General features: G+C 48.0%; 1 protein-coding gene across 3 annotated transcripts; it reads left to right on the plus strand.

Moving 5' to 3' along the window:
- Positions 1 to 11687: 11687 nt before the first annotated feature.
- LOC309538259 (uncharacterized protein) lies at positions 11688 to 17384 on the plus strand. 3 transcript variants are annotated; one of them, XM_082233608.1, is made up of 3 exons: positions 11688 to 12264; positions 12412 to 12571; positions 16742 to 17384. In XM_082233608.1, the coding sequence occupies exons 1-3, from the start codon at positions 11890 to 11892 to the stop codon at positions 17314 to 17316; spliced, it is 1110 nt and encodes a 369-aa protein (XP_082089734.1). In that variant the 5' UTR covers positions 11688 to 11889; the 3' UTR covers positions 17317 to 17384. The 3 variants fall into 3 exon arrangements, 2 of the variants coding, with proteins under 2 accessions (XP_082089734.1, XP_082089733.1); XM_082233607.1 differs by having other exon boundaries at positions 11688 to 12571; XR_014222148.1 differs by lacking the exons at positions 11688 to 12264; positions 12412 to 12571 and adding an exon at positions 12580 to 12698.
- Positions 17385 to 23766: the final 6382 nt, after the last annotated feature.

Raw genomic sequence — 23766 nt, forward strand, 5'->3', positions numbered from 1 at the left:
CCTCCCCTCCTTCCGGTGTGGGAGCTGGGTGCTGCCGTGTCATGGGGACGAATGTCGGATACAGTTCGCTTCCCGTGGCGGGCCTCCATCTGAAGTCTTCTGGTTCTTCCTCCCTGCTCTTGTCGACGACGGTCACTTCCGCTTCCATCTCTGTGCCGCCGTGCTCGAAACCCGGGTCATCCCCGAATACGTCCATGTCTGTCTCTCCCTCGCTTCCTCCTGGGGGCGTTGCTCGGCCTGGACCCTCCAGCCACTTCCTGCGCCACTGCTCCTCTGGTCTATCGTCCCACCAATACGAAGGTTCTGAGGCAGATCCCGAGGGTGACCCCTCCGGGGAACGTGCGTCGCGTGTCGGTTCCTCGTCCGAGTCGAACCCCCGGAACGTGCTGGCTGAAAGCGTGGGCGTGAAAAGCCAGTAGTCGAAAAAGTCTGCTGGCATGGGCCTGTGTGGGAAGAGGACATGAAACTCTTCTTTGAGCAGAGGTTCGTCTAAAGCGTAGCCCAGCACCCAGCTGTTAGCACTGGCCGGGGTGCCCTCCTTGGCGAGAAGGTATTCTACCCCCTCTTCCCCCCCATCTAGAGTCCAAAATCTCTGTGACTTCGTTGATGCGCTCCCCCTGTGCCACTCCCCCTTGCTCGGTTCTCTCTCGGAGCGGACTTGGTGCCGTTCCTGGTTCCTGAAATCTGTGAGGTGCCTTGTAGGGAGTGAACACCGATCTGTGGAACACCGGATGCATCCTGGAACCCTCCGGAAGCGCCAGCCTGAAAGCCACCGGGTTGACCTGCTCTTCGACTTGGTAGGGCCCCAGTTGTTTATGCCCTAGTTTCTTCTTCGCTAACGACCTGGCCAGAACTGCGTGGGCTGCCAACCATACCCAGTCGCCCACGCGGATCTCTTCGCCAACCCTCCTGTGTTTGTCCGCTTGTACCTTGTAGGCATGCTTAGCCAGCTCCAGGTGCCGCCGAAGCTGATCGTGGACCTCCTGCAACTCCGACGCGAACGCATCTGCTGTCTGCGGCTCCCCCTCCCCCATTCTTTCCAGTCCCGGGAAGGTTCTGGTGTGCCTCCCGTTGTTGGCGAAAAACGGCGTGACCCCCGTGGACACGTGCTTCGTGTTGTTGTAGGCGAACTCGGCGAGAGGCAGGTAATCCACCCACGTCGCAGGCTGTTGATTCGCATAACATCTCAGGTACTGCTGCATGATGGCATTGACCCGCTCCGCTTGCCCGTTGGTCTGCGGGTGTCTAGCCGAAGCCAGGTTGATCTTGACGTTCAGGAAGCTCATCAGCTTCTGCCAGAAGTTCGAGATGAACTGCCGCCCCCGGTCGGACAGTATAGACCGCAGCAGACCGTGAACCCTGAACACGTGATCTATGAACAGTTTGGCGGTTTGTTCCGCCGTGGCCACCTTCGCACACGGGATGAAATGTGCCATCTTGGAGAACAAGTCCACCACCACTAGCACTGCCGTCTTGCCCCTCGAGCTGGGCAGATCCGTGACAAAGTCCAGGGCCACTCTCTCCCACGGTTCGCACGGGGTTTGCAGCGGTTCCAGCAGTCCCGCCGGCGGTCTGTGTACTGGTTTGGCCCTCTGGCAGGTGTCACACCTTGCCACGTAGTCCGCGACCTCCCCTCTCATTCTGGGCCACCAGAAGTCCCTGGCGACTAATTCTATCGTCTTCTCCTTGCCAAAGTGCCCGGCAGTGGGTGCGTCGTGCAGCTGCTGCAGTACCTTGGCGCGAAGATCGTCCCCCGGCACATAGATGGCCCCTTTACGGAGGAGTAATCCATCGCGAACTTGGAACTCGCCGGTCGCCGCCTTGCCCCTTTGCGCCTCTGCCATCTTGGCTCGCGCGAAGGTGTCGTCCTGCAGTGCTCTCCTCACCGCATCCAGGTCAACTGTCGCCAAAGCGCACGCCCACACCGTCGGTGCGAAGATGTGCATGGCAGCCGCTGGCGTCGCCTCCTCCAGGTACTGTGGTTTACGGGATAGGGCATCCGCCATGACGTTGGTGTCCCCCGGGACATACTCTATTCGGAAGTCGAAGTTCGCAAAGAATTCGGCCCAACGTATCTGCCTCTGGTTCAGGAACTGCGCTGTGCGCCAGTGCTCCAGATTCTTGTGGTCCGTGCAGACCTGCACCGTGTGCTTGGCGCCGATCAGGAAGTGCCTCCACGCCTTGAAAGCTGCATGAATGGCAAGCAACTCCCTGTCCCAGATGGTGTAGTTCTGTTCAGACTTGCTGAGCTTCCTGGAGTAAAACGCGCCCGGCCTCCAGGCCCCCTGCGGGTCTTGCTGCAACAGGACTGCTCCCACGGCTCTGTCTGATGCGTCCGTCTCCACCCTCATTGGCCTGCTAGTGTTGACATGCAGTAGCTGCTCTTCCGACGCGAAGAGACGCTTGAGTGCCTGAAAGGACTGCTCCGCCTGCTCCGTCCAGATGAACTTCTTCTTCTTGGAACTGAGCGTGTCTGTGATGGCCGCCGTTTGCATAGCGAACCCCTTGATAAACTTGCGATAGAAGTTCGCAAAGCCAACAAACCGCTGGACCTCCTTCCGGTTGCGCGGGCTCTTCCAGTCCAACACGGCACGAACCTTGGCGCTGTCCATGGCGAGCCCCTTGTCTGACAACCTGTAGCCCAGGAAATCCACCTCCGTCACGTCGAACTGGCACTTTTCCAGCTTGGCGTAAAGCCTATGCTGCTGTAGCCTGCTCAGCACTTCCTTGACATGTCTGTCGTGATCCTGCTGGGACTCAGAAAATATCAGGATGTCATCCAAGAAGCAGACGCACGTCTTGTAGAGGAGCCCCGCCAGCACGTGATGCATGAAAGCTTGAAAACAGTGAGAGCCATTTTGCAATCCAAAAGGCATAACCCTGTATTCGTAGGTGCCCAGGGGCGTGAACATGGCTGTCTTCCACTCATCACCCTCCCGCATGCGAATGAGGTTGTACGCCCCACGCAGGTCCAACTTGGTGAACACGCGACCCTTGCGTACCGTCGCGAGGAGGTCGTCGATCCTGGGCATGGGGAAGTCCGATGGCTTGGTCACACTGTTCAAGATCCGGTAGTCCACTACAAGTCTTTTTTGGGGCGTGTCCTTCTTCTTCACAAAGAATAAAGGACTGCCTCCCACCGCCTTGGACTCCCGGATGAAGCCGCGCTCCAAATTATGATCTATGAACTCCTTGAGTTCCTGTAGTTCGTCCTCAGACATGGAATACAGCTTCCCTTTGGGCAGCGCCGCCCCTGGCAGTAGGTCAATCTTGCAGTCATATGACCTGTGGGGGGGTAGCTTATCCGCTTCCTTCTCGCAGAAGACCTCCAAAAATCCCGCGTATTTGTGGGGGATTGCTTGCAGCGTCCCCAGCTGCAGCTGCGCTTCCTCCTCCTCTCCCTCCTGCCGGGGCAGGATGCAATGTTCAGCGCAGTATGAGGAGCCAAAGACTAGCTGCCGCTGGTACCAAGCCAACGTCGGACTGTGTCTGTCCAGCCAACTCATGCCTAAGACAATAGGCGTGTCCGACAGTCTGGTGACATTAAAACTGATGATTTCCCTGTGATTTCCAAGTTGCATCACCATTGGTGGCGTTTGCTTCACCACCTGCCCCCCTAGCAGCTCCCTGCCATCCATTGTGACGACCTGCAGGGGCAGCGTGGCAGGCAGCAGCTGTATAGCGTGTTTATCAACAAAGTCCTGCCCTATAAAGTCTGCATTGCTTCCTGAATCAATGGTGATTGGCACGTCCATGGTGAGTCCATTGGGTAGCTGGAGCGATGCGGTGAGCCTCACCACTGGTTTGGGCGGGAGGGGGTCTGTGGGCTGCAAAATCTCTGGGGACTGCTTCACTGACACGTCTGGCTGGGCCCCAGTGCCTCTCTCTCCAGCCAGACTCCGTCGTTTCCCTGCTGTGGTTCCCCTTGCTGAGTTGCTGCAGTTACCCATTGCTGAGGCTGCAGTGTGCTTGTGGAGCCTCTGGGGACACTCTTTCGCCAGGTGCTGCGGACTTTCGCAGATGTAACACTTCCTGTTCCCTCTAGGAGGCTTCGCCTTGACTGCTCCCAGTGCTAGGGCTCTGTTTGCTGACTGAGCCCTGGCACCTCCAACCTCCATAGGTTCCGCTCCCCCTCCTGGCGGAGGTGTGGATTGCGCACGCGCAGCTTCCCTGGGAACGAAGGAGAACCCTCTCGCTGTTTCGCGCCCTCCACGCCCTTCGTCCCTGCTCCATGGACGTTCCTCCAGCCGCACTCCCACCGCCAGCGCCCTCTGAACGACCTCCTGCGTGGTCCGGGGTCTCTCTCCCCTTGCAATTTCGTCTTTAACCGCACTGTTCAAGCCTTCCCAAAATAGATCTCTGACTGGAGCTGAATCTCTGTCCCATTCCAAGGCACTGACTAATGCAAAAAAGCGGGCATGGTACTGTCTTACGCTGGCCCTCCCTTGCTTCAGCCCATGCACCTCCTTCCGGGCAAGATCCACGTCTATGCTTGATAAAAAACACCCATCCATCGCTTTAATAAAGGCATCCGCGGTTTGGAGCGCTGGATCCTTATCCCTCCACAAATTGCGCAGCCACGCTTTAGCATCTCCATGCAAATGGGACATGATAAATCCCACTTTCTCTTGCTCATCTCTAAAGTCTTTGTTCAGCAGTTGCAGTGCACACTGTACATCTGCTCTAAAGTTGGGGTACATTTGTAAATTCCCATCGAAGTGAGAGACTAGACCGCCTGTTCTTCTTCCCAATCCAATCCCCTCCCGTTTGGGTGTCAGTTCCCCTTGCTTCGTAAGCACTTCCAACCTGACCTGGAGATCCCTGTAGGCGGCAGCTGCGTCCTCCTCTCTCTTCCTGGATGCAAGTATTTCAGCATTCAGACGTGTCACTGCTTCTCTGAGTTCTCCTATCTGCTGTTCGGCCGTCATATTGTCTGCCGTTCGTGAGCTGAGTCGCAGGCACCCTCCTTCTCCTCTGTCCACGAGGCTGTAGATGCCCACAACGGGAGACAGAGCTTACTGTCAGAGCTGCTTCCAGATCCTAGCTCACAGAGGATCACGCTAGCCAGCAATCACTTTGTAAAAGTCTTTATTGAGTTACAGTTTCCATTCTCCAGCTGCTGCGTGCAGCTCTACGTCTTATGGGTTAGACCGGCGAAGCTCTGTCTGGGTCCCCGCCTCCTGTACACCAACTTAATATCCTAGCCTTACTCCACCTTTTCCGCCTGACCGTTCTTCTCTGGGTCCCTCTGCCCCCCGTGGTCTCTTCCTTCCGGGACTCTTCTGACGCTGAACCCCCGGACCCTTCTGTCTCCTTGCGCCGGGCTTTAGGACCTGGCTCCCTTTCCGGGCTGCTTACTGCGCCACCTTCCTGTGTATTTGAACTTGGCGCGCACGCCCAACCTTCCACTTTCCGTCTGACCGTTTCTTCGCTCCCCGATGGAGGCGTGGCCACTCCTGACTCGTGCCCTCCCTCCTGTTGTGAGCTGTCAGCGCTTGATACCTGACTCCCTTCCTCTCCCCTGCTCTCTGTTGGTGACGCTGGTCCCGATTTCCAACTGCTCCCCTCTGAGCCCCCTCTGGCCCTTTCCTCCTGGGGTGTCCCCCTAGGCTCCCCCCTTGCCCTGGCCACTGGTGCTCCTTTCTGTGAATCTTCTGATTCACTGGAAAGACTCGGAGATCTCGGGTCGTCGTCATCACTCATCCTTTCTTCTGCCTCCTCCCCCTCGCTCTCTGTTTCCTCCCTTGCCCTTGCCTCTGCTCCTGAACCCCTGACAGATATTTATTAAAATTTTCAAGATATTACAAAATAAAAATAGAAAAAAGAAAAATACAAAATAAAAATAGTTACAAACAAGTCAATCTTTCCGTTACTTATCTTTCATTAGCTTGTTTCCCGGACCTCCTCATGCCTCCCTTTTTTGTATTCCAGTTCGGTTTGTTAGTTCAGCAAATCCTTCCCCTCTTTGTTTATCCTAGTCTTTAATCTTAAAATATCGTAACATTAAATTTTTACCTGTTAGTAATCCATTTTTCATATTCCCTTATAGTATTACAGCTAAAAACCACTTCTATCCAACATCATTCTAACATTCATTAATTTTGCAATATTTCTGTAAATAGTCTTTAAATTTCTTCCAATATCTTCCACCGACTCTTCTCCCTGGTCTCGGATTCTGCCAGTCATTTCTGCCAGTTCCATGTAGTCCATCACCTTCATCTGCCATTCTTCCAGAGTGGGTAAATCTTGTGTCTTCCAGTATTTTGCATTAAGTATTCTTGCTGTTGTTGTAGCATACATAAAGTTCTATCCTTCTTTGGCACCAATTGGCCGACTATGCCCAGGAGAAAGGCCTCTGGTTTCTTCAAGAAGGTATATTTAAAAACCTTTTTCGTTTCATTATAAATCATCTCCCAGAAGACCTTTATCCTTGGGCACGTCCACCAAAGGTGAAAGAATGTACCTTCAGCTTCTTTACATTTCCAACATTTATTATCGGGCAAATGATAGATTTTTGCAAGCTTGACTGGGGTCATGTACCACCTGTATACCATTTTCATAATATTCTCTCTTAAAGCATTGCATGCCGTAAACTTCATACCCGTGGTCCATAACTGTTCCCAGTCAGCCATCATTATGTTATGTCCAACATCTTGTGCCCATTTAATCATAGCAGATTTCACCGTTTCATCCTGAGTATTCCATTTCAACAGCAAGTTATACATCTTTGACAAAATCTTAGTTTTGGGTTCTATCAGTTCTGTTTCTAATTTTGATTTTTCCACCTGGAAGCCAATTTTCTTGTCCGAATTATATGCCTCCATTATCTGATAATAATGAAGCCAATCTCGCACTTTGTTTTTTAGTTTCTCAAAACTCTGCAATTTCAGTCTATCTCCCCCTTGTTCCAGAATTTCCCAATATTTCGGCCATTTGGCCTCCATATTGAGCTTTTTCTGTGCTTTTGCTTCCATCGGTGACAGCCACTTTGGGGTTTTGTTTTCCAATAAATCCTTATATCTTATCCAGACATTAAACAATGCTTTACTAACAATATGATTCTTAAATGCTTTATGTGCTTTGACCTTATCATACCACAAATATGCATGTCATCCAAATACATTATTGAAACCTTCTAAATCCAAAATGTCTGTGTTTTCAAGAAGCAGCCATTCTTTCAGCCAGCAAAAAGCTGCTGATTCATAATATAGTTTAAGGTCTGGCAGGGCAAATCCACCTCTTTCCTTTGCATCCGTTAATATTTTGAATTTTATTCTGGGCTTCTTGCCCTGCCAGACAAATCTAGAGATATCTCTCTGCCACTTCTTGAAGCAATCCATTTTGTCCACAATTTGCAATGTTTGAAACAAAAACAACATTCTAGGCAATACATTCATTTTTATCGCAGCAATACGGCCTAGCAGTGAAAGCTTCAAATTTGACCAAATTTCTAAGTCTTTTTTCACTTCCGACCAACATTTTTCATAATTATCTTTAAATAAGTTCCCATTTTTAGCTGTCATATTAATCCCAAGGTGTATTTCACTTTCTTAACCACTGTTAAACCTGTCTCATTCTGAAACCTTTCTCTTTCAATCACTGTTAGATTTTTCTCTAAAACCTTTGTTTTTAATTTATTCAGTTTAAATCCTGCAACTTGACCAAATTCTTGAATCAATTCCAAAACTCTTTTAGTACTAGATTCTGGCTCCTGTAATGTCAATACTAAATTGTCTGCAAAAGCTCTCAGTTTATACTGTCTAGCTCCGACTTGTATACCTTTAACCAACTGGTCCCTTCTAATCATATTCAACAAAACCTCCAGGACTGATATAAAAAGCAATGGGGAAATTGGGCAGCCTTGTCGTGTCCCTTTTTCTATCTGAATTCCTCCGTCATCTCATGATTAACAATTAACTTGGCCTTTTGTTCAGAATAAATTGCACCTATACTATTTTCAAATCCTTCACCCACCCCCATCCCCTGTAAGTTCTTCTTCATAAAACTCCAAGAAATATTATCAAAAGCTTTCTCCGCGTCCACAAATATCAAAACTGCCTTAATGTTGATATTCACTTCTAGTTTTTCCAAAATATTAATTATATTCCTCAAATTGTCAGACAAGTGTCTACCCGGGAGAAAGCCCGCTTAGTCTTTATGAATCTCTTCCATCAACACTTTTTTCAATCTCTTGGGCAAAATATCTGCAAAAATTTTGTAATCCACATTGAGTAATGATATGGGGCGGTAGTTCTTAATCTGGGTCTTTTCAGTCTCTGTTTTCGGTATAAGTGTAATATACGCTTCTTTCCATGACTCTGGTGCCCTTTTGCCTTCCAATATTTCATTGCAGACTTCCTTTAAAGGTTGTACTAACCACTCTTTTAAGGATCTATAGTATCTAGAAGTCAACCCATCTGGTCCTGGAGATTTGCCTAATTGCATGTTTTGAATGGCACCTTCTACTTCCTGTTCAGATATTTTATAGTTCAACATTAATTTACTTTTTTGAGAGATTTTTTGCAGTCCATTTATCTTCAAGAATCGATCTATATCAATTTCTTTCTGTGGCTCTTGTGTATATAATTGTTTAAAGTACCTCTGGAAACAGTTTCTGATCTCGGCTGGGTTCTGTATGTTCTTTCCTTCCACTTCTAAATTTATAATAGTATTTAGTTTTTGTCTTTTTTTCATTTGCCAAACCAACAATTTCCCACATTTATTAGCTGATTCATTTAATTTTTCATTCTTTTCCTGATTCATCATTTTCATATATTGTACTTGATATAACTTTATTTCTCTCAAAATCTCCTGCGACTTTGGTTTTGCTCTCAATTTCTTCTCACTTTCTTTTATTTTCTCCAAAATTTTATCTTTCTTCTCATTTTGGCTTCTCTTCTTTATTGCATTCTGTTGTATCAGGAACCCTCTCATAAGAGCTTTGCTTGTGTCCCAGATTACTCTTTTTTCAACATTAGTGTTCATATTTATCTCAAAATAGTCTCTCAAAGTTTTTTGGGCCTTCTTAATCACATCTTCGTCTCTAAATAAGGTGTCATTCATCCTCCATCTGAAGGAGCCAGTTGATACTAGTTTCATCTCCATCCTTACAGCATTATGGTCGGAGCAGGTTTTTGGACAAATTTCCGCTTTCTTTATCTTTGGTGCCATTCCTCTAGTTACCCATATTTGGTCGGTTCTAGTCCATGTCATCTTGGCTTCAGAAAAGAAAGTTCCCTCTCTTCCCAAAGGATTCTTTGTTCTCCAAATGTCGACTAAGTCCAAGTTGTCTGTCATCTCAAAAAATGTTTTCGGTAGTCTACCATCCTTGGTGACTACCTGTCTTTGTGCCTTATCCATGTTTGTAGATACCACTCTGTTCATATCCCCCATCAAAATCAGATTGTAATCCAAATAGTCCATTAAGTTCTCATGCAACTTTTTAAAGAATTTAGATTTCCCCTCATTCGGTGCATAAAATCCTACTATCAAAAATTTCTCTCCTTGTATTTGAATTTCAATTGCCACAAATCTTCCTTGGTCGTCTTTAAAGATAAATTTTGGTGATAATCTCTCCTTTGCATAAATCACTACTCCTCTTTTTTTAACTTTGTCAGATGAAATAAACTCCTGTCCCAATCTCTTGTTAATCAATACTTTCCTATGTAGCCTTATCACGTGTGTTTCCTGTAGGCAAATCAAGTCCAATTGTTCCTTTTTTTGTAAATGAAAAACACTTTTCCTTTTCCAAGGAGAGTTGAGGCCATTACAATTCCAACTTAATAGTTGCAGAGCCATGATGTGATTACTTTGCTTTACCTCCAACTGCACCAAGTGTTTGTTCTTGTTCTGTCGGTGGTGTCACTTTCTCTGAACCATGCAATCCAAAAAATAAATTTGCTATGTCTAATATTCCTCTCTCCTGTGCTCTTGGCTCTTCTCCAGATTCCACTTCTTTCTGTAAGTCTTCTCCGTGGTCTTTCAAGAATCTATCTTTGTCTTCGACTGATCTTATTTTTATCTTTCTTCCTTTATATTTAAAGGACAGGTCTTGGGGAAATTCCCACCTAAAGATGATTCTATTGCTTCTCAGCAGGGCAACCAGGTCTCCGTAGTTAAACCTTAAGTCCAAAAGATGTTTTGGAATGTCCTTAAATATCTCCACACTTGACTCATGTATTTCCAAAGTCTTTCGGAAATGCAGATCAAGATTTTGTCTCTCTCCTCTTTTGTTCGAAGCGTAATCAAACAGTCTCTCACCTTGTTCTTCTTTCCTCCTCTTCCAAGCCTGAATGCACTCACTATCTTCCTTCCCCAAATCCGGTTGCCAGAAGTCTGCAAATTCCTGCGTAAGAAAGTCAATCAAATTATCTTTCTCAAGTTCTGGTACAGCCCTGATTCTCAAATTCGTTTGTTTCTCCTTCAATTCAATCATAGACAGCGTCAACCTGTGGTCCTCGAGTTGCCTATATATCGGTGGTATCTTCTCTTCAGTAGAAGTTGCTATGTCCTTTGCTTCTTCAGCTGTCTTTCGGGTCAAAGTAAATTCCTGTAACCATTTCTCAATAGTCTCTGTATTGGTGTTCACCTTCTGTCCCAAATTATTAATACTTGTAGTATTTTGATCAATTTTTACTGAAGCTTCAGCTACTTGTTTACTTGTTTCCGAAGATTCATTAATTTTTCCTAGTGCCAAAGCTAAAACGTCTTCAGACGACATTCCTTTTGATTTAACTTGTACAGGTGCAGCCCCTGATAATCCAGATGGTCCAGAAGGACCAGATGTTGAAGCTCTTCGCTGCGACCCCATATCTGTACGAAAGGATCTGCCAGACCTCGTAGTTTTTTCCTGAAACAACTCTAACTTTCCTCTTCCATCTGCCATAACACTCTAATTAGAGTCCAAGGTCAGTCCCACGGCTAGGATTTGTTCTGAAGTGGAAAATTCCCCTGGCCCAGTTGTTATTGTAACAATGTCCAACCTCCTCTAGGGGGACACAGTAACAGTCAAAACTTGTAACTTTGAAAAGAAAATAACCTTTTTAAATCCCCCAATTCACAAAAAGATGACAGTTTCAATTGCGCTTAATCTCCAGTTACTTTAAAACCAGGAGAAGTCCAGAAACACTGTATCTCTCTTGCAGAGTTAGCTGTCAACAGTACTCTATTTGCCAATAGTGCTTTTCACAGAACGGCATTCCTTCTCCCTAGGCAGTCCGTTCCCAGGTTCTAAGCGGTGGATTTTAGCTTCCTTTCCTCTTTTTTTTTTTGCAGATAAATACAGTTCAAACCTTTCCCCCCTCCTCTCCTGCAATCCGGAGGGGAGATCACTTTTCTGATGTTAGAATTTGAGTCCTTTTTCAAGCGTCTTTCAAAGTTTCCGCTTACAGTCTCCTTGATTTGATCTGTTTGCAAGAAACGGAAGGTGGACTTCCTGTTTATGCCTCCCCGCTTCGGTGCCGAATTAATTGTTTTCTCCCTTTAAGTCCAAGTTTATCCTACTCACGGGTAGTTGCTTTTGAAGTCGAACTGTCCCAGGAAAAAGTCAGTGCTCTCCGATAACTGCTTCACTCCGCGGAAGAAGCAGTCGACTCTCAGCACCGCGCCGCTCACCCCGTTTCGCTCCGGAGCCCGTAAATGGGTTCCTTCAAAAATTGGGGGGGGGCGCAAAAGGTGTCCGCCAAGTCCCACGTTCACAGGCTTCACCCGCCTGTGATTTTTGAAGGGTCCCCGCTTCGCCACAGCAATGCAGACCCGATCCCGTGGAGCTGGTCCCTCAGAAAGTCAGAGGGAATCCGCCATTACCGATGGTGCCAACCCGGAAGTGTTGTCGACTATTTCATTGTTTAGTGCTATTCATTAATCTTGCTATTCTTCTATTAACCAGACATGGCCCCGAAGAAGGCTGCTGGGAAAAAGGCTGCTGGGAAGAAGGCTGTGACAGTCGTCTCCTCTAAGCGGCCCATTAAGGGTCTGTCACAATCGCTGCGTTCTCCCACCCCAACTCAGTCCGGAGGCCAATTGGAATCTCTGGTATCAGGGGTAGCAGGTGACCCTGTGGCTCTAGCGCATCTTTCTGCGGAGATGGACGGCCTTATTCGACGCTGTGCCTCCCAACCATCGACTTCGCTTGTGCCTGCTCCCACGGCATCTGCTTCTTCCCCTGTTCTGTTGTCATCTAGTGAAGATGAGAGAGAAGCATTAGTGACTGGGGATTTGTTGGCGGAACCCCCGTCTCAGTCCCTTACCTTACCTGTGCCTCAGGTTGGCCCTAGGGGGGGGAGACTTTCAGCTAGGCGCCACTTGGGGAAGCGGGCCAGGGGGTCGACTCCTGCCAGGGCAATCTTGCCAACTCAGTCCTCCCCCGTTCTACCGTCTGGTTCGGGTCTCTTACAGGATTTTTCTATTCAGTCTACCTCAGGTGCTGCACAAGTTGGGGTTGACACGGACTCTTCAATGGAAGACAACTTGCCCGTTCCTGTGAAATCTTCTTCTGGGGGGCACTGTCGCCGTAAGAAGAGTTCCAGAAGGCGTTCCAAGAGGAGGGTCGAGACTTCATCTTCCTCCACTGGTATGTCTTCTGAGAGTTCAGGGGACGAGACTGACGCCTCTCTTGACCTTTATTGGGGTTATGGAGAAGCCGTCGGTGGATTGCCAGGGTGGGCTTGGCAAAACAGGGCTAATTCACATAGGGCTAGGTATGGGGCAATCCTTGATTGCCGCGACGGTAGACTGGTCCCTGATGTAAGGGTCTCTACTAATTCTGTTAGGGACATTATACCGGGGGCTCATTTGTCCTCCAAATTGCAGTCCAGGATTTTGAATGGCCGCTATGCGGACATTTTTGACCTGGCACCGCCGACCGTGAGCTTGGACGCTCAATATAAGGCTGTTTCCGCCCCAAAGAAGCGGACGGTGTTTAAGAAGGCTCACAGGACATTTGAGCGCTGGTTGGATAGCTTCCAGGTCTTCGCTGGAATTGTCTCGGCTTCTTATCCAAGGAGAGCTTTGCATCTCTTTGTGTACATGTCTATTGTGCACTCGGCTTATGCCATGGCCGGAGAGTTGGCGGCTATCAATTACGATGAAAATTTTCGATGCTGTGCTGCCCGTATCCTGACGGCTCAATGGGACCGCAGGGATTTGGATGTATGGACCACTTATGTGGTTCCACACTTTGAGAAGAAGACCTTAGATCAGTCCAAGCAGAAGGCAGCTCCTGTTCGGCCTAGGCGTAAGGTAATCTGTTGGGATTTTAATAAAGGACGGTGTCAGCGACAACCCTGCAGATATCCCCATACAGGCGAGAAGTGCAGTGGGGGTCACCCCACTACCAACTGTCAGGGTGGCTGGCAGCCCTTTCGAGGGGGAAAGGGGGGCTCCCAGCAGCCCCCAAAGGCCACTACCCCCGCTTCCTCCACTGGAGCTGGAAAGTAGTGACTTACTGTCTATGGCCTATACGCCGGTAAGATTGTCAGCGTCGTTGCCTTGGCTGCAGTCTTATCCTAAGCGCGAGGCTGCAGACTATTTGAGGGAAGGGTTTTCAATGGGTTTTAGGATTCCTGTAGCCATGCCGCCCGTGGCATGGAATCCTTCCAATCAGAAGTCGCTGCGGGAGATGCCTGACATCGCCCGTAGGAAGATTGGAAAGGAGTTGGCCTTACGACGTATGCTTGGCCCTTTTACGTCACCTCCGTTTCCTAATTTGCATATTTCACCTTTGGGTATTGTCCCGAAGAAGGCTGCGGGGGAATTTCGCCTTATTCATAATTTATCTCACCCTAGAGGCATGTCAGTAAATGACATCATTCCCCTGGAGCTGTGTTCAGTGAAATATGCATCTCTTGATCAGGCGATCAAGATGATCAGGAAATTTGGCCCTGGGGCCTTGCTGGCGAAGTGTGACATTGAGTCGGCATTTCGCCTGCTGCCTATTCATCCTGAGGACTTTTGGCTGTTGGGATTCCAATTTGAGGGGAAGTTTTATTTTGACAAGGCTATGCCTATGGCCTGTTCCATAGCATGTGCTGCCTTTGAGTTTTAGTACCTTTTTAGATTGGGCCTTGCGTGTTAAGACTTGCCTGGGGGGCGTGTCCCATTATTTGGACAACTTTTTGTTGGCCTCAGCACACGACACGGGCAACTGCGTTGTGTTACTGGAGGCCTTTGCTTCCCTTATGGGAGACCTGGGGGTCCCCTTGGCAGTGGGTAAAACAGAAGGCCCAGCTACTCAATTGACATATTTGGGTATTCGGTTGGATACCAATGCTCAAACATCCAGCTTACCCCTAAATAAGATACCGTATTTTTGGCCCTATAGGATGCACTTTCCCCCCTCCAAAAATGAAGGGGAAATGTGTGTGCGTTCTATGGGGCGAATGCCGGCTTTCGCTGAAGCCTGGCGAGCGAGAGGGGTCAGTGTGCACCAACCCCTCTCGCTCTCCAGGCTTCAGGAAGCTCTGCGCAACCCTCGGGAGACCGGCTCTGAGGGTTGTGCAGAGCTGCCTGCACTCCTGGGCTCAGCGCAGCTCTGCGCGGCCACCGGGAGCCAGGCGCAAAGTCTCACCCCGCTCCCGATGGCCACGCAGACTACCTACAGTCCTGGGCTCAGCGCAGCTCTGCGCGGCCATCGGGAGCGGGGCACGAAGTCCCGCCCCCTCCGGATGGCCGCGCAGAGCTGCCTGCCGTCCCCGGCTCAGCGCAGTTCTGCGCAGCCACTGGGAGCCGGGCGCGAAGTCCCGCCCCGCTCCCGATGGCCGCGCAGAGCTGCCTGCAGTCCCAGGATCAGCGCAGCTCTGCGCGGCCACCGGGAGCCGGGCGCGAAGTCCCGCCCTGCTCTGGATGGCGGCGCAGAGCTGCCTGCCGTCCCGGGATCAGCGCACTTCTCCCCATAGCCAGCCCCACAAGCTCGGGGGACAGCGGGGAGGCAGAGCGTGCCTTCCCGCTGTTCCCCGACCTGATTATTCCAGCCCCGCACCTGGGGGGGGGGAATAAATCTTTTTTTCTTTATTCCCCCCCCCAAAAAAAACTAGGTGCGTCCTATGGGCCGGAGCGTCCTATGGGGCGCAAAATACGGTAACTACATTGCGTAAGGTTATTCAGGAGATTTTTCTGTTGTGGAAGGTTACTCTGAGGCAGCTTCAGTCATTATTGGGTCATTTGAATTTTGCATGCAGAGTGGTGGCGCCTGGTCGCCCCTTCTGCTCCCGTCTGGCCAGGCTCACGGCTGGGTTATGGGTTCCACAGCATCGAGTGCGACTGTCCGCGCAGGTATGGGCGGACCTGCAGGTTTGGCTGGAATTCCTAGAGGAATTCAATGGTGTATCTTTGTGGCAGGACGTTTTGAACCGCCACAATGATTTTCAGGTGCACTCTGATGCTGCTGGTTCATTAGGCTTTGGGTTGTACTGGAATGGGAGATGGTGCGCCATGTGGTGGCCGCCCGAATGGCAAGGGGAAGCGATTACGTGAGACTTAACATTTCTCGAGTTTTTTCCCATTGCAGTAGCAGTGCATTTGTGGGTCGCTGAATTCAGGGACCGTCGGATTTGTTTCTGGTCCAACAACCAGGCGGTGGTTACGTGCTGGCAAAAAAGTCGTCCCATTCTCCCAGGGTGACGGCCCTTCTGCGGGCCTTTGTTTTACATTGTCTGAGGTTTAATATTGTGTTTTCGGCACGCTTCATCCCTGGTATATCTATCGAGATTGGTGATGCTCTATCCCGTTTTCAGATGGAGCGATTCTGGTCCCTGGCTCCAGAAGCTCAGAAGCTTCCAGAGTATTTTCCTCCGCACCTCTGGACTCTTGGCAGCATTTAGTCATGCAGGGAGTAGCAGCTTCCATTTCTGTGTCCACTTTGCGATCCTATAAAAAGGCTTCGGCTGACTTTTTTAAATTCACGCAGTCGGTGTCCAGCAATTTTAAACCCCCTCCTTCTACTTCTCAGGTCCTGCAATATTTAGCTCATTCGTTTCAGCTGGGCCGCGCTGCCAGAACTCTGAGAATTCATTCCACAGCAATCTCATTTTTTAGCAAGTCTTTGTATGACAAGGATCCTTGTAAAAGGTTTGTGGTGCATAAGGCCATGGAAGGGTGGGGCAGACTTGCCCCCCCCCCAGGACGGCTGCCAGGCATCCTGTCACCTTTGAGTTGTCCAGAATGCGCTCCAAGTTGAGGAGTGTGTGCTGGTCTAAATATGAAGCACGCCTTTTTTCAGCGGCGTTTTCATTAGCATTTTTCGGAGCCCTTCGGGTGGGAGAGGTTGTAGTGGAGTGCAACTCAGCTGCTGGTTCCCATGGGTTGTTCTTCCAGGATATTAGCGTGTCCCCCCTGGAGTTGAGACTATTAGTGCGCAATTCCAAAACTGACCAGTTGGGTTGGGGGGAGGTTATCCGCCTCCCTGCCACTGGGGAGGCGGGCCCATGCCCTGTCAAGGATGTAAGGAGGTACTTGGCCTTGAGGCCTCCTGGGGGTGGTCCCTTGCTCATGCATGAAGGTGGTCGCTCTCTGGCACGTCACCAGTTCACAAAAATCATGTGTAAACTTCTTGCAGCATGTGGGATCTTGGCATCTGGTTTTGCCCCTCATTTTTTTTGCATAGGGGCAGCGACCACGGCAGCCCATTGGGCTTTGTCAGCTGCCAGGATTAAGGATCTGAGGAGGTGGAAATCTGATGCCTTCAATGGTTATGTGCATAACAAATGTTGATTTTGTTACTAATGCTTGTTGTTTCCACTTGTAGATCCCTCGCCGGTCCGCGTCTGGATAGTGGGACACAGCATCGTTCATTGGGCTGGCATCAGAGCGAGGCAATCTACCAGGGGATCGTGCCTTGGCCTCCCTCAGCACGTGCAAGTGTCATGGATTTCCAGACGCGGAATGCTGTGGGAAGAGTTTTTGCTGCTTATTGAGCGTCGGCTGCTTTCTTCCCCTCCCCCTACGGCCATAGTGGTACAGCTGGGGGAAAATGATGTGGCAACTGTTGATTGCCTTTCTTTACACTCCATTATCATGAGGGATTTGGAGCATTTGGCTGCCTTGCTTCCTTCTGTGAGAATTATTTGGTCTCACTTGTTGCAGAGGCAATCCTGGCGCAGTGTTCCCCACCTGGAGGCCGCTGAGAAGGCCAGGAAATGCATTAACTCTGCAGTGTGCAAGAAGGTTTTGGAGCTGGGTGGCTTAGTGATTCCCCACCCTAGCATTTATTTTAAGGTGGAAGCCCTTTACCGGGTGGATGGAGTGCACCTTTCTGATTTGGGGAATGATATTTGGTTGGATGCTGTGGCTGAAAAATTGAGTTCTTGGTTGGGTTTGTGAGTGGTTGGAGGCGTGTTTTAAAGCTCGTGTGGCGGTTAGGCATTGCTGGTGGTGGAGGGGTCAGGATAGGCTGTGCCTGCCCCTCCTATTGCACTGAAGGGAATTCCGGTAAAGGAATCCTGGGGCTTGCCACGATTTCATCCAATCCCTGTCGGGGGATCAGGGCTGTCCAATCCCTGTCATGGGACCAGGGCCAGCAAGCTTTCGGGGAGCTGCTGGGGTGAGCGGTGTGGGTCCGACGCTTAGGTCAAATGACCCCCAAGTTTGACTTTCCCTTCTACTGGCTACCGATCGGGCCTCGGGATGTCAGTTCTGTTCCAAGCGGGGGGACAGATAGTCATAACCAATGTCTAAACAACCAATCACTGATTTTGAATTTTAATAAAGTTGTGGCCAAAATAGTGCCCAAAAACCAAAACTAAAATTACGTGTTATGTGTGGAGTTATTTGAGGGGTGGCCCGGGGACCTACACACGCAAAGCATGTTCTCCAATAAATGAGAGCACGTGTTGCGGTGTGGGCCGCCAGGCTAGGCCTATTGTTGCCAGGCAGGTTAATAGTTGTTGCCTGGCATTGTGATTGGATAACCGGGTTGCTGGGGCAAATTGTATGTTGCAAATTGGGTGGGTGGGTCCATAGTCTTTAAATACTGGTGCACTCTGGTTTCTCTTTCTCTTTGCAGAGTGCATTGGATCACCCGCCCGCCCTCTTTTCTGGTTGACCTTGCTTTGCCTGTCATGGGGTCGTCTGCCTTGGGATAAGATAGGAACTTTTAAAAGTCCTTGTCACCCCATTCTCGGGGTTCAATTCCTCTTTGAACCTGTTGCGCAATAAACTTTGACCTACAGCTATTTGCTCCAGTTGGTGGCTGGACTCTTTCTTTGTTCCACAGGGATCCACGGGCTCTGCCCGCCGAGCTGAGTGGCTGAGCAGCCTCGCACCCAGATTTTTCCCGTAACATGTCTGAAAGGTATTTTATCTTTTGTGATCTCTTCAGCTAAAACAATAAATAATAATTGCACTTGTATCTGAAAGAAAGAGATCTGTGTGATAAGAATTTTAAGGTCTTAGATATGTTCATAAATGTACCAAGCAAACACGTACATAAATATATAAACCACATGTCTGAAACCCCACAGAAAAAAGTCCTGAACAAATTGACCTTTCTCTGCAAGTTCAAAGTGGGAAACCTCGCCATTGTCTCTTTCCTCACAAATCCTGTCTTGAGGGCACATTTAAGATATGAATAGGGTGTGAGCCTGTGACCTGGCTCAGGAACTATTTATCATTACAAAAGAGTGTCCAGGCTCCCCAGGCAATCCAATCAAGTGACCATTAAACAGGTAACCTGCCAGACAGGAGAAAAACAATGACAGGAGATAAAAAATGCACTCAGATTTCTTCTGTAGACCACCCTTTCTGTAATGTAGGTATGATGTGTCTGGGGGGTGGTCTTGAGCTACGCCCCTTCTGTGATGTATGTATGAAGTTTCTGGGTGTGGTCTTGAACTCCAGGGTGGGCAATTTAAAATGTCTATATAAGGGCGGACACACCTGCGTTCTGGGTCCTCCTCCTTTCCTGTGTGTGAGGGAGCACCCTGTTGCAACAGAACAATAAAGATCAGGCTTACTAGCTGCTTTGCTTCTCATTATTCGCTGGTTGGCCTCTGTTATTTTCTCCTACCAGTAGGGAACCTACGTAAGGACTCTATCTGGGCTCTTGGATACCCCATAAGGGAAAAAGGACTGATTTTGTTTACAACATCTGAGAACCGACATTTTATTTTCCATTGTAATGATCATCATGAAAACTTAACTGTTTTTAATGATACACTACGAGGTTCTTTGCAGGTAGAATCCACAATCCCCACATCACGACCCCTTTTTCTCTGCCCCTTGCTTCCCTTTATTCCTCCAAAAGCAAAAAAAGAAAGAAACTGAGATCCTCAGTCCTGGATTTCACCACTAGGCTTCCAATCCTCCTCATTGTCATGGATTTTGGAATACACCAGGAGGAGGTCTACACTGTCCCATTCACCCTTCATGTTCAAGCTGGTGTGAGATTTGTGAAGCGTTATAGCATCTTTCTTTGGCAATCTTAAGGAAATATATCCCAGCTCCGATAAAAGATCTTTTTTCCTTAACGGCACAAAAATCTGTTGTTGCACAACCTTGGAAAACTTGGAAAGTGACATTGTAGAGCTTGTGGATAACTGGATAAAAGGAAAGAAATGTTGACATTAGTCCTTTGCCCAGGTACTAGGAGATTGTGTCTGTGATGATGAATGAGAATTTTAATAAGTTAGTTTTAAAATGTGTATATTTAAGAAATTTGAAAAATATCATAATTTCATCAGAACATGAATCTACAAAATTTTGAACATTAGAAGTTCAGGTAAAAAAGTAACTCAAATGTAATTTAAAATAGCTATCATACCCAAAGGACTCTCAAGACATCAAGATTATTAATAAACAGGTTATAGTTATAAAATATAATGAGATTAGAGGATCTGAAAGCAGGCTTAATTAATAAGATTAACCAAATCAAATTCTTGTGGGCAGGTGAGTTGCAATAAAATGGGAGGAATTCTACCCCTGCTATCTCCTGGACATGTGAAAAGTCACATGCTTGTGGCCACACAGCAAAATTTGAATACAACACTCCCTCTCTGGTGTGTGAGCCTTGAGTGTGTGAACCTAGCACACACAGTGGGATGCAGCAGCTAAAAAAGCTGTGTGAGGTTCCAAAAAGTAATGCAAAAGTGTCCTTTTTATTATGTTATGTTAATTTAATTATGTTTATAAATGCTATGTTTTCTTTTAACTTAATACTTGCAATGTGCTTCTGAAATAGTTGTGTATTAACACTGGTAGTATCTTTGAAAGTTTGTCCCTGCTTTGTATCATGTAAAGGAGTGTAAACTGCTTGTAATCCAATTAAGTGCTGTCTTTGAATTTACTATTGCTTTGCCTGCTGAGAGATGAATGGCCCAGGTAGGTCCTGCATTTGAAAGGATCAATAAACAAAGGGAAGTGTTTTTTGTTAGGATAGTGTGAACAAGATATTTTGTGTCTGATAAGGATTTAGAGTGACCCTAAGAGTGAGAGTTTTATAAAGGTAAAGGTACCCCTGACTATTAGGACTTTGGGGTTGCGGCACTCATCTCACTCTGTAGGCCCAGGGAGACGGCGTCTGTCTGCAGACAGCTTCCAGGTCATGTGGCCAGCATGACTAAGCCGCTTCTGGCATACAAGAGCAGCGCATGGAAACACCATTTACCTTCCCGCCAGAGTGGTACCTAAAGCATTGGTTCCTTTTGACCAGATTAACATGCCAAGGAGTAAGGTATGAACTGGGCGTCAAAAGGAACCAATAGGAATTAGAGGAGGGACAAAGGGGGAGATGGGGGGGGAGATGCTGTTTTGAAACCAGTGCCTGGGACAATTAAGGTCTGATTAGCAGATCTCAACAGCTGGAGTTGTCTTTCATTTTTCCATTGTCTCTCAAACAGTTGGATGCCAACTCAGGCTCCCTCATTGCCCCACACTGTGATCTAAGCATCCAGAGATTCCTCCTTTTATTTTACCATTTCTATTTGCATGTTAACTACATCTAACATGAAGTAGGTGAAAAAGGGGAATCTCAAGAGCCAATCAGGAACTCCCGTCAGAATTCTTACTCAGCCCTCAAGAGAGACACTAGCAAAGCCCAGGCTGTAAAGGGCAGGAGATGGATGATCAGAAAGAAATGAGAGCAGTGGCAGCTCAAATGGCCTGGACTCTGCCTCTTCACTCCTGGGGCAGATCAGCCATATGCCCCTCCCCTGTTCATTCCAAATCTCCTCTTTTCAGGAAGCAAGGATTTGACAAATTTGCCCTCCTCCAAACAGCATTATTCCTCAAAGGCAAGATTTAGACACATCAAAAAAGTGATTCATTAAAAAATGTGTTGTAAAACCCATTGGTGAAACACAGGACTCCGCAATGCCATCTGGTTTCACAGTGTGTGTGTATACATATACATATATGCGGGTGGCACTGTGGGTTAAACCACAGAGCCTAGGACTTGCCAATCAGAAGGTTGGTGGTTTGAATCCCCGTGACGGGGTGAGCTCCTGTTGCTCGGTCCCTGCTCCTGCCCACCTAGCAGTTCGAAAGCACGTCAAGTGCAAATAGATAAATAGGTACCATTCCGGTGGGAAGGTAAACAGCGCTTCCGTGCACTGCTCTGGTTCACCAGAAGCGGCTTAATCATGCTGGCCACATGACCTGGAATCTGTCTGCAGACAAATGCCAGCTCCCTTGGCCATTAAAGCGAGATGAGCGCCGCAACCCCAGAGTCATGCACGACTAGACCTAATGGTCAGGTGTCCCTTTACCTCTCTCTCTCTCTCTCTCTCTCTCTCTCTCTCTATATATATATATATATATTCCAGTATTGTCCAAACTTAGTTGGTCTCTAAGATGCTACTGGACAATTTTATTTTTTAAAAAATATATATATTTCTACTGTGTCAGACCAACATGGCTACCTACCTGAATCTGGTTTCACAGTGTTATAACACTTATAAAGTGCTTTATCTTTATGAATGTAGCTAAATCATGACATCAGCAAAATGACGTATGCTTTCTCCCTTCTCCTGTCTATCCCCTAAATCCATTTTGGGACTTTTCCCAATTCTGTGGAGCATATATTGGGAGGATACAGAGCACATACAGGTGGAAGAGAGCAGAAATTCTGTTCCACACTGTAAATCTGTGCACCAATGGTCTGAGTTAGCCAGATACTGTTCACTGTCACAGGATTTAAGAAAAAATATTACATTCTTTTTACATAGTAAATATGCTTTTGGAGCAAGAAGGACACATTTTGTCCTGGACTGCATCCCAGTGGTGGAGAGATCCAATTGCAACTGGGGTGAAGCAATGAATGCACTTTACTTTTTTCAGAAGGGCTCTGAATCCTCATTCTGGACAAGCAAGTAGCATTATGAGAGTTAAATGACACAGCCCAGGAAGGCAAACACAAAGAAAGGTGCAGATTGGGGTCAGTGAGAGATATGATCCCTCTCTCTTTTCCAGCAACATTTAAGGGAAAGGGAGGGAGGGAGAGCAGGAGGAAGTCTATGTGACCCAGCCAATGACTAGGTCTTTTTTCTGTCTGAGTAGCAGTGTTACCATTAATAGATCCTTGGAAATCAACACACTGGGTCTCATTCTCAAGGCAGTTGATGGTCTTCCCACTTTCACACTTTGTGGTTCCATTGGAGAAGCAGGATGGGCACTGCAGACCATTTTCAGCCATCATGTTGCGATCAGGAACTGCCAATATCAAAAGTATAGCGAGCTTGTTAGTTGTCTGTTTTTGTATCCGTGTGTTATATTACAGTGGCACCTCTAGTTTCACACATGATCCATTTTGGGATGCCATTGGGGTGATCATGGGCAGGAGGCGGAGTTATGCTAAGACCAGACGATGTCATTACCAAGGAGGCAGGTTTAGTCGTTGTTTGAAGACTATCCCTGCCTCCGGGTCTGGCCTTGACCGGATGGATACTGGAATCAACAGGGGAAACCCACATGACCTGAAAGTGTTGCTGTGCAATGCCAGGTCAATGATGAATAAAACCACTGCCATCCACGACTTGATTGTGGATGGAGGATTTGACCTGGCATGTGTGACAGAGACCTGGTTGGAGGAAGCAGATGGGCCTGTCTTTGCCGCTGCTTGCCCACCAGGTTTCTCTTACGCACAGCAACCCAGGTCATGTGGGCGGGGAGGGGGGGTTGCAGTGATTTTTAGGAAGTCACTAGCTTGCACCAGGCGTCCTACTGGGAAGATCCAGTTCTCTGAGTGCATGTTCTGGAAGTTGGGCAATAGGGGCAGTACAGGATTCCTTTTGGTGTACTGACCTCCCCGCTACACCAGGGATTCCCTGTCCGAGCTGCTTCAGGTTGTGGCGGATTTTCTCCTGGAGACACCTAGTTTGGTTGTCGTAGGGGATTTTAACATCCATGCCGACACGACCTTACAAGAGGCTGCTCGGGACTTCGTGGAAAGCATGGCCTCCATGGGGCTGTCCCTGAATAAGTTTGGCCCAACTCATAGTCATGGACATGCCTTAAACCTGGTGTTCACCTCTAGTGATGTGGGTGATCTGACACTAAGTAAAAGTGAAACAAAAGAAGTGCCATGGTCAAAGGTCAAAGCACATAAAGCATTTAAAAATCATATTGTCAGGAAAGCATTGTTTAATGTTTGGATAAGATATAAGGATTTATTGGAAAATAAAACCCCAAGGTGGCTGTCACCGATGGAAGCCAAAGCACAGAAAAAGCTCAATATGGAGGCCAAATGGCCGAAATATTGGGAAATTCTGGAACAAGAGGGAGATAGACTGAAATTGGAGAGTTTTGAGAAACTAAAAAATAAAGTGTGAGATTGGCTTC

Source organism: Podarcis vaucheri (assembly GCF_965113315.1).
Source record: "Podarcis vaucheri genome assembly, chromosome: 7".
Lineage (NCBI taxonomy): Eukaryota > Metazoa > Chordata > Lepidosauria > Squamata > Lacertidae > Podarcis > Podarcis vaucheri.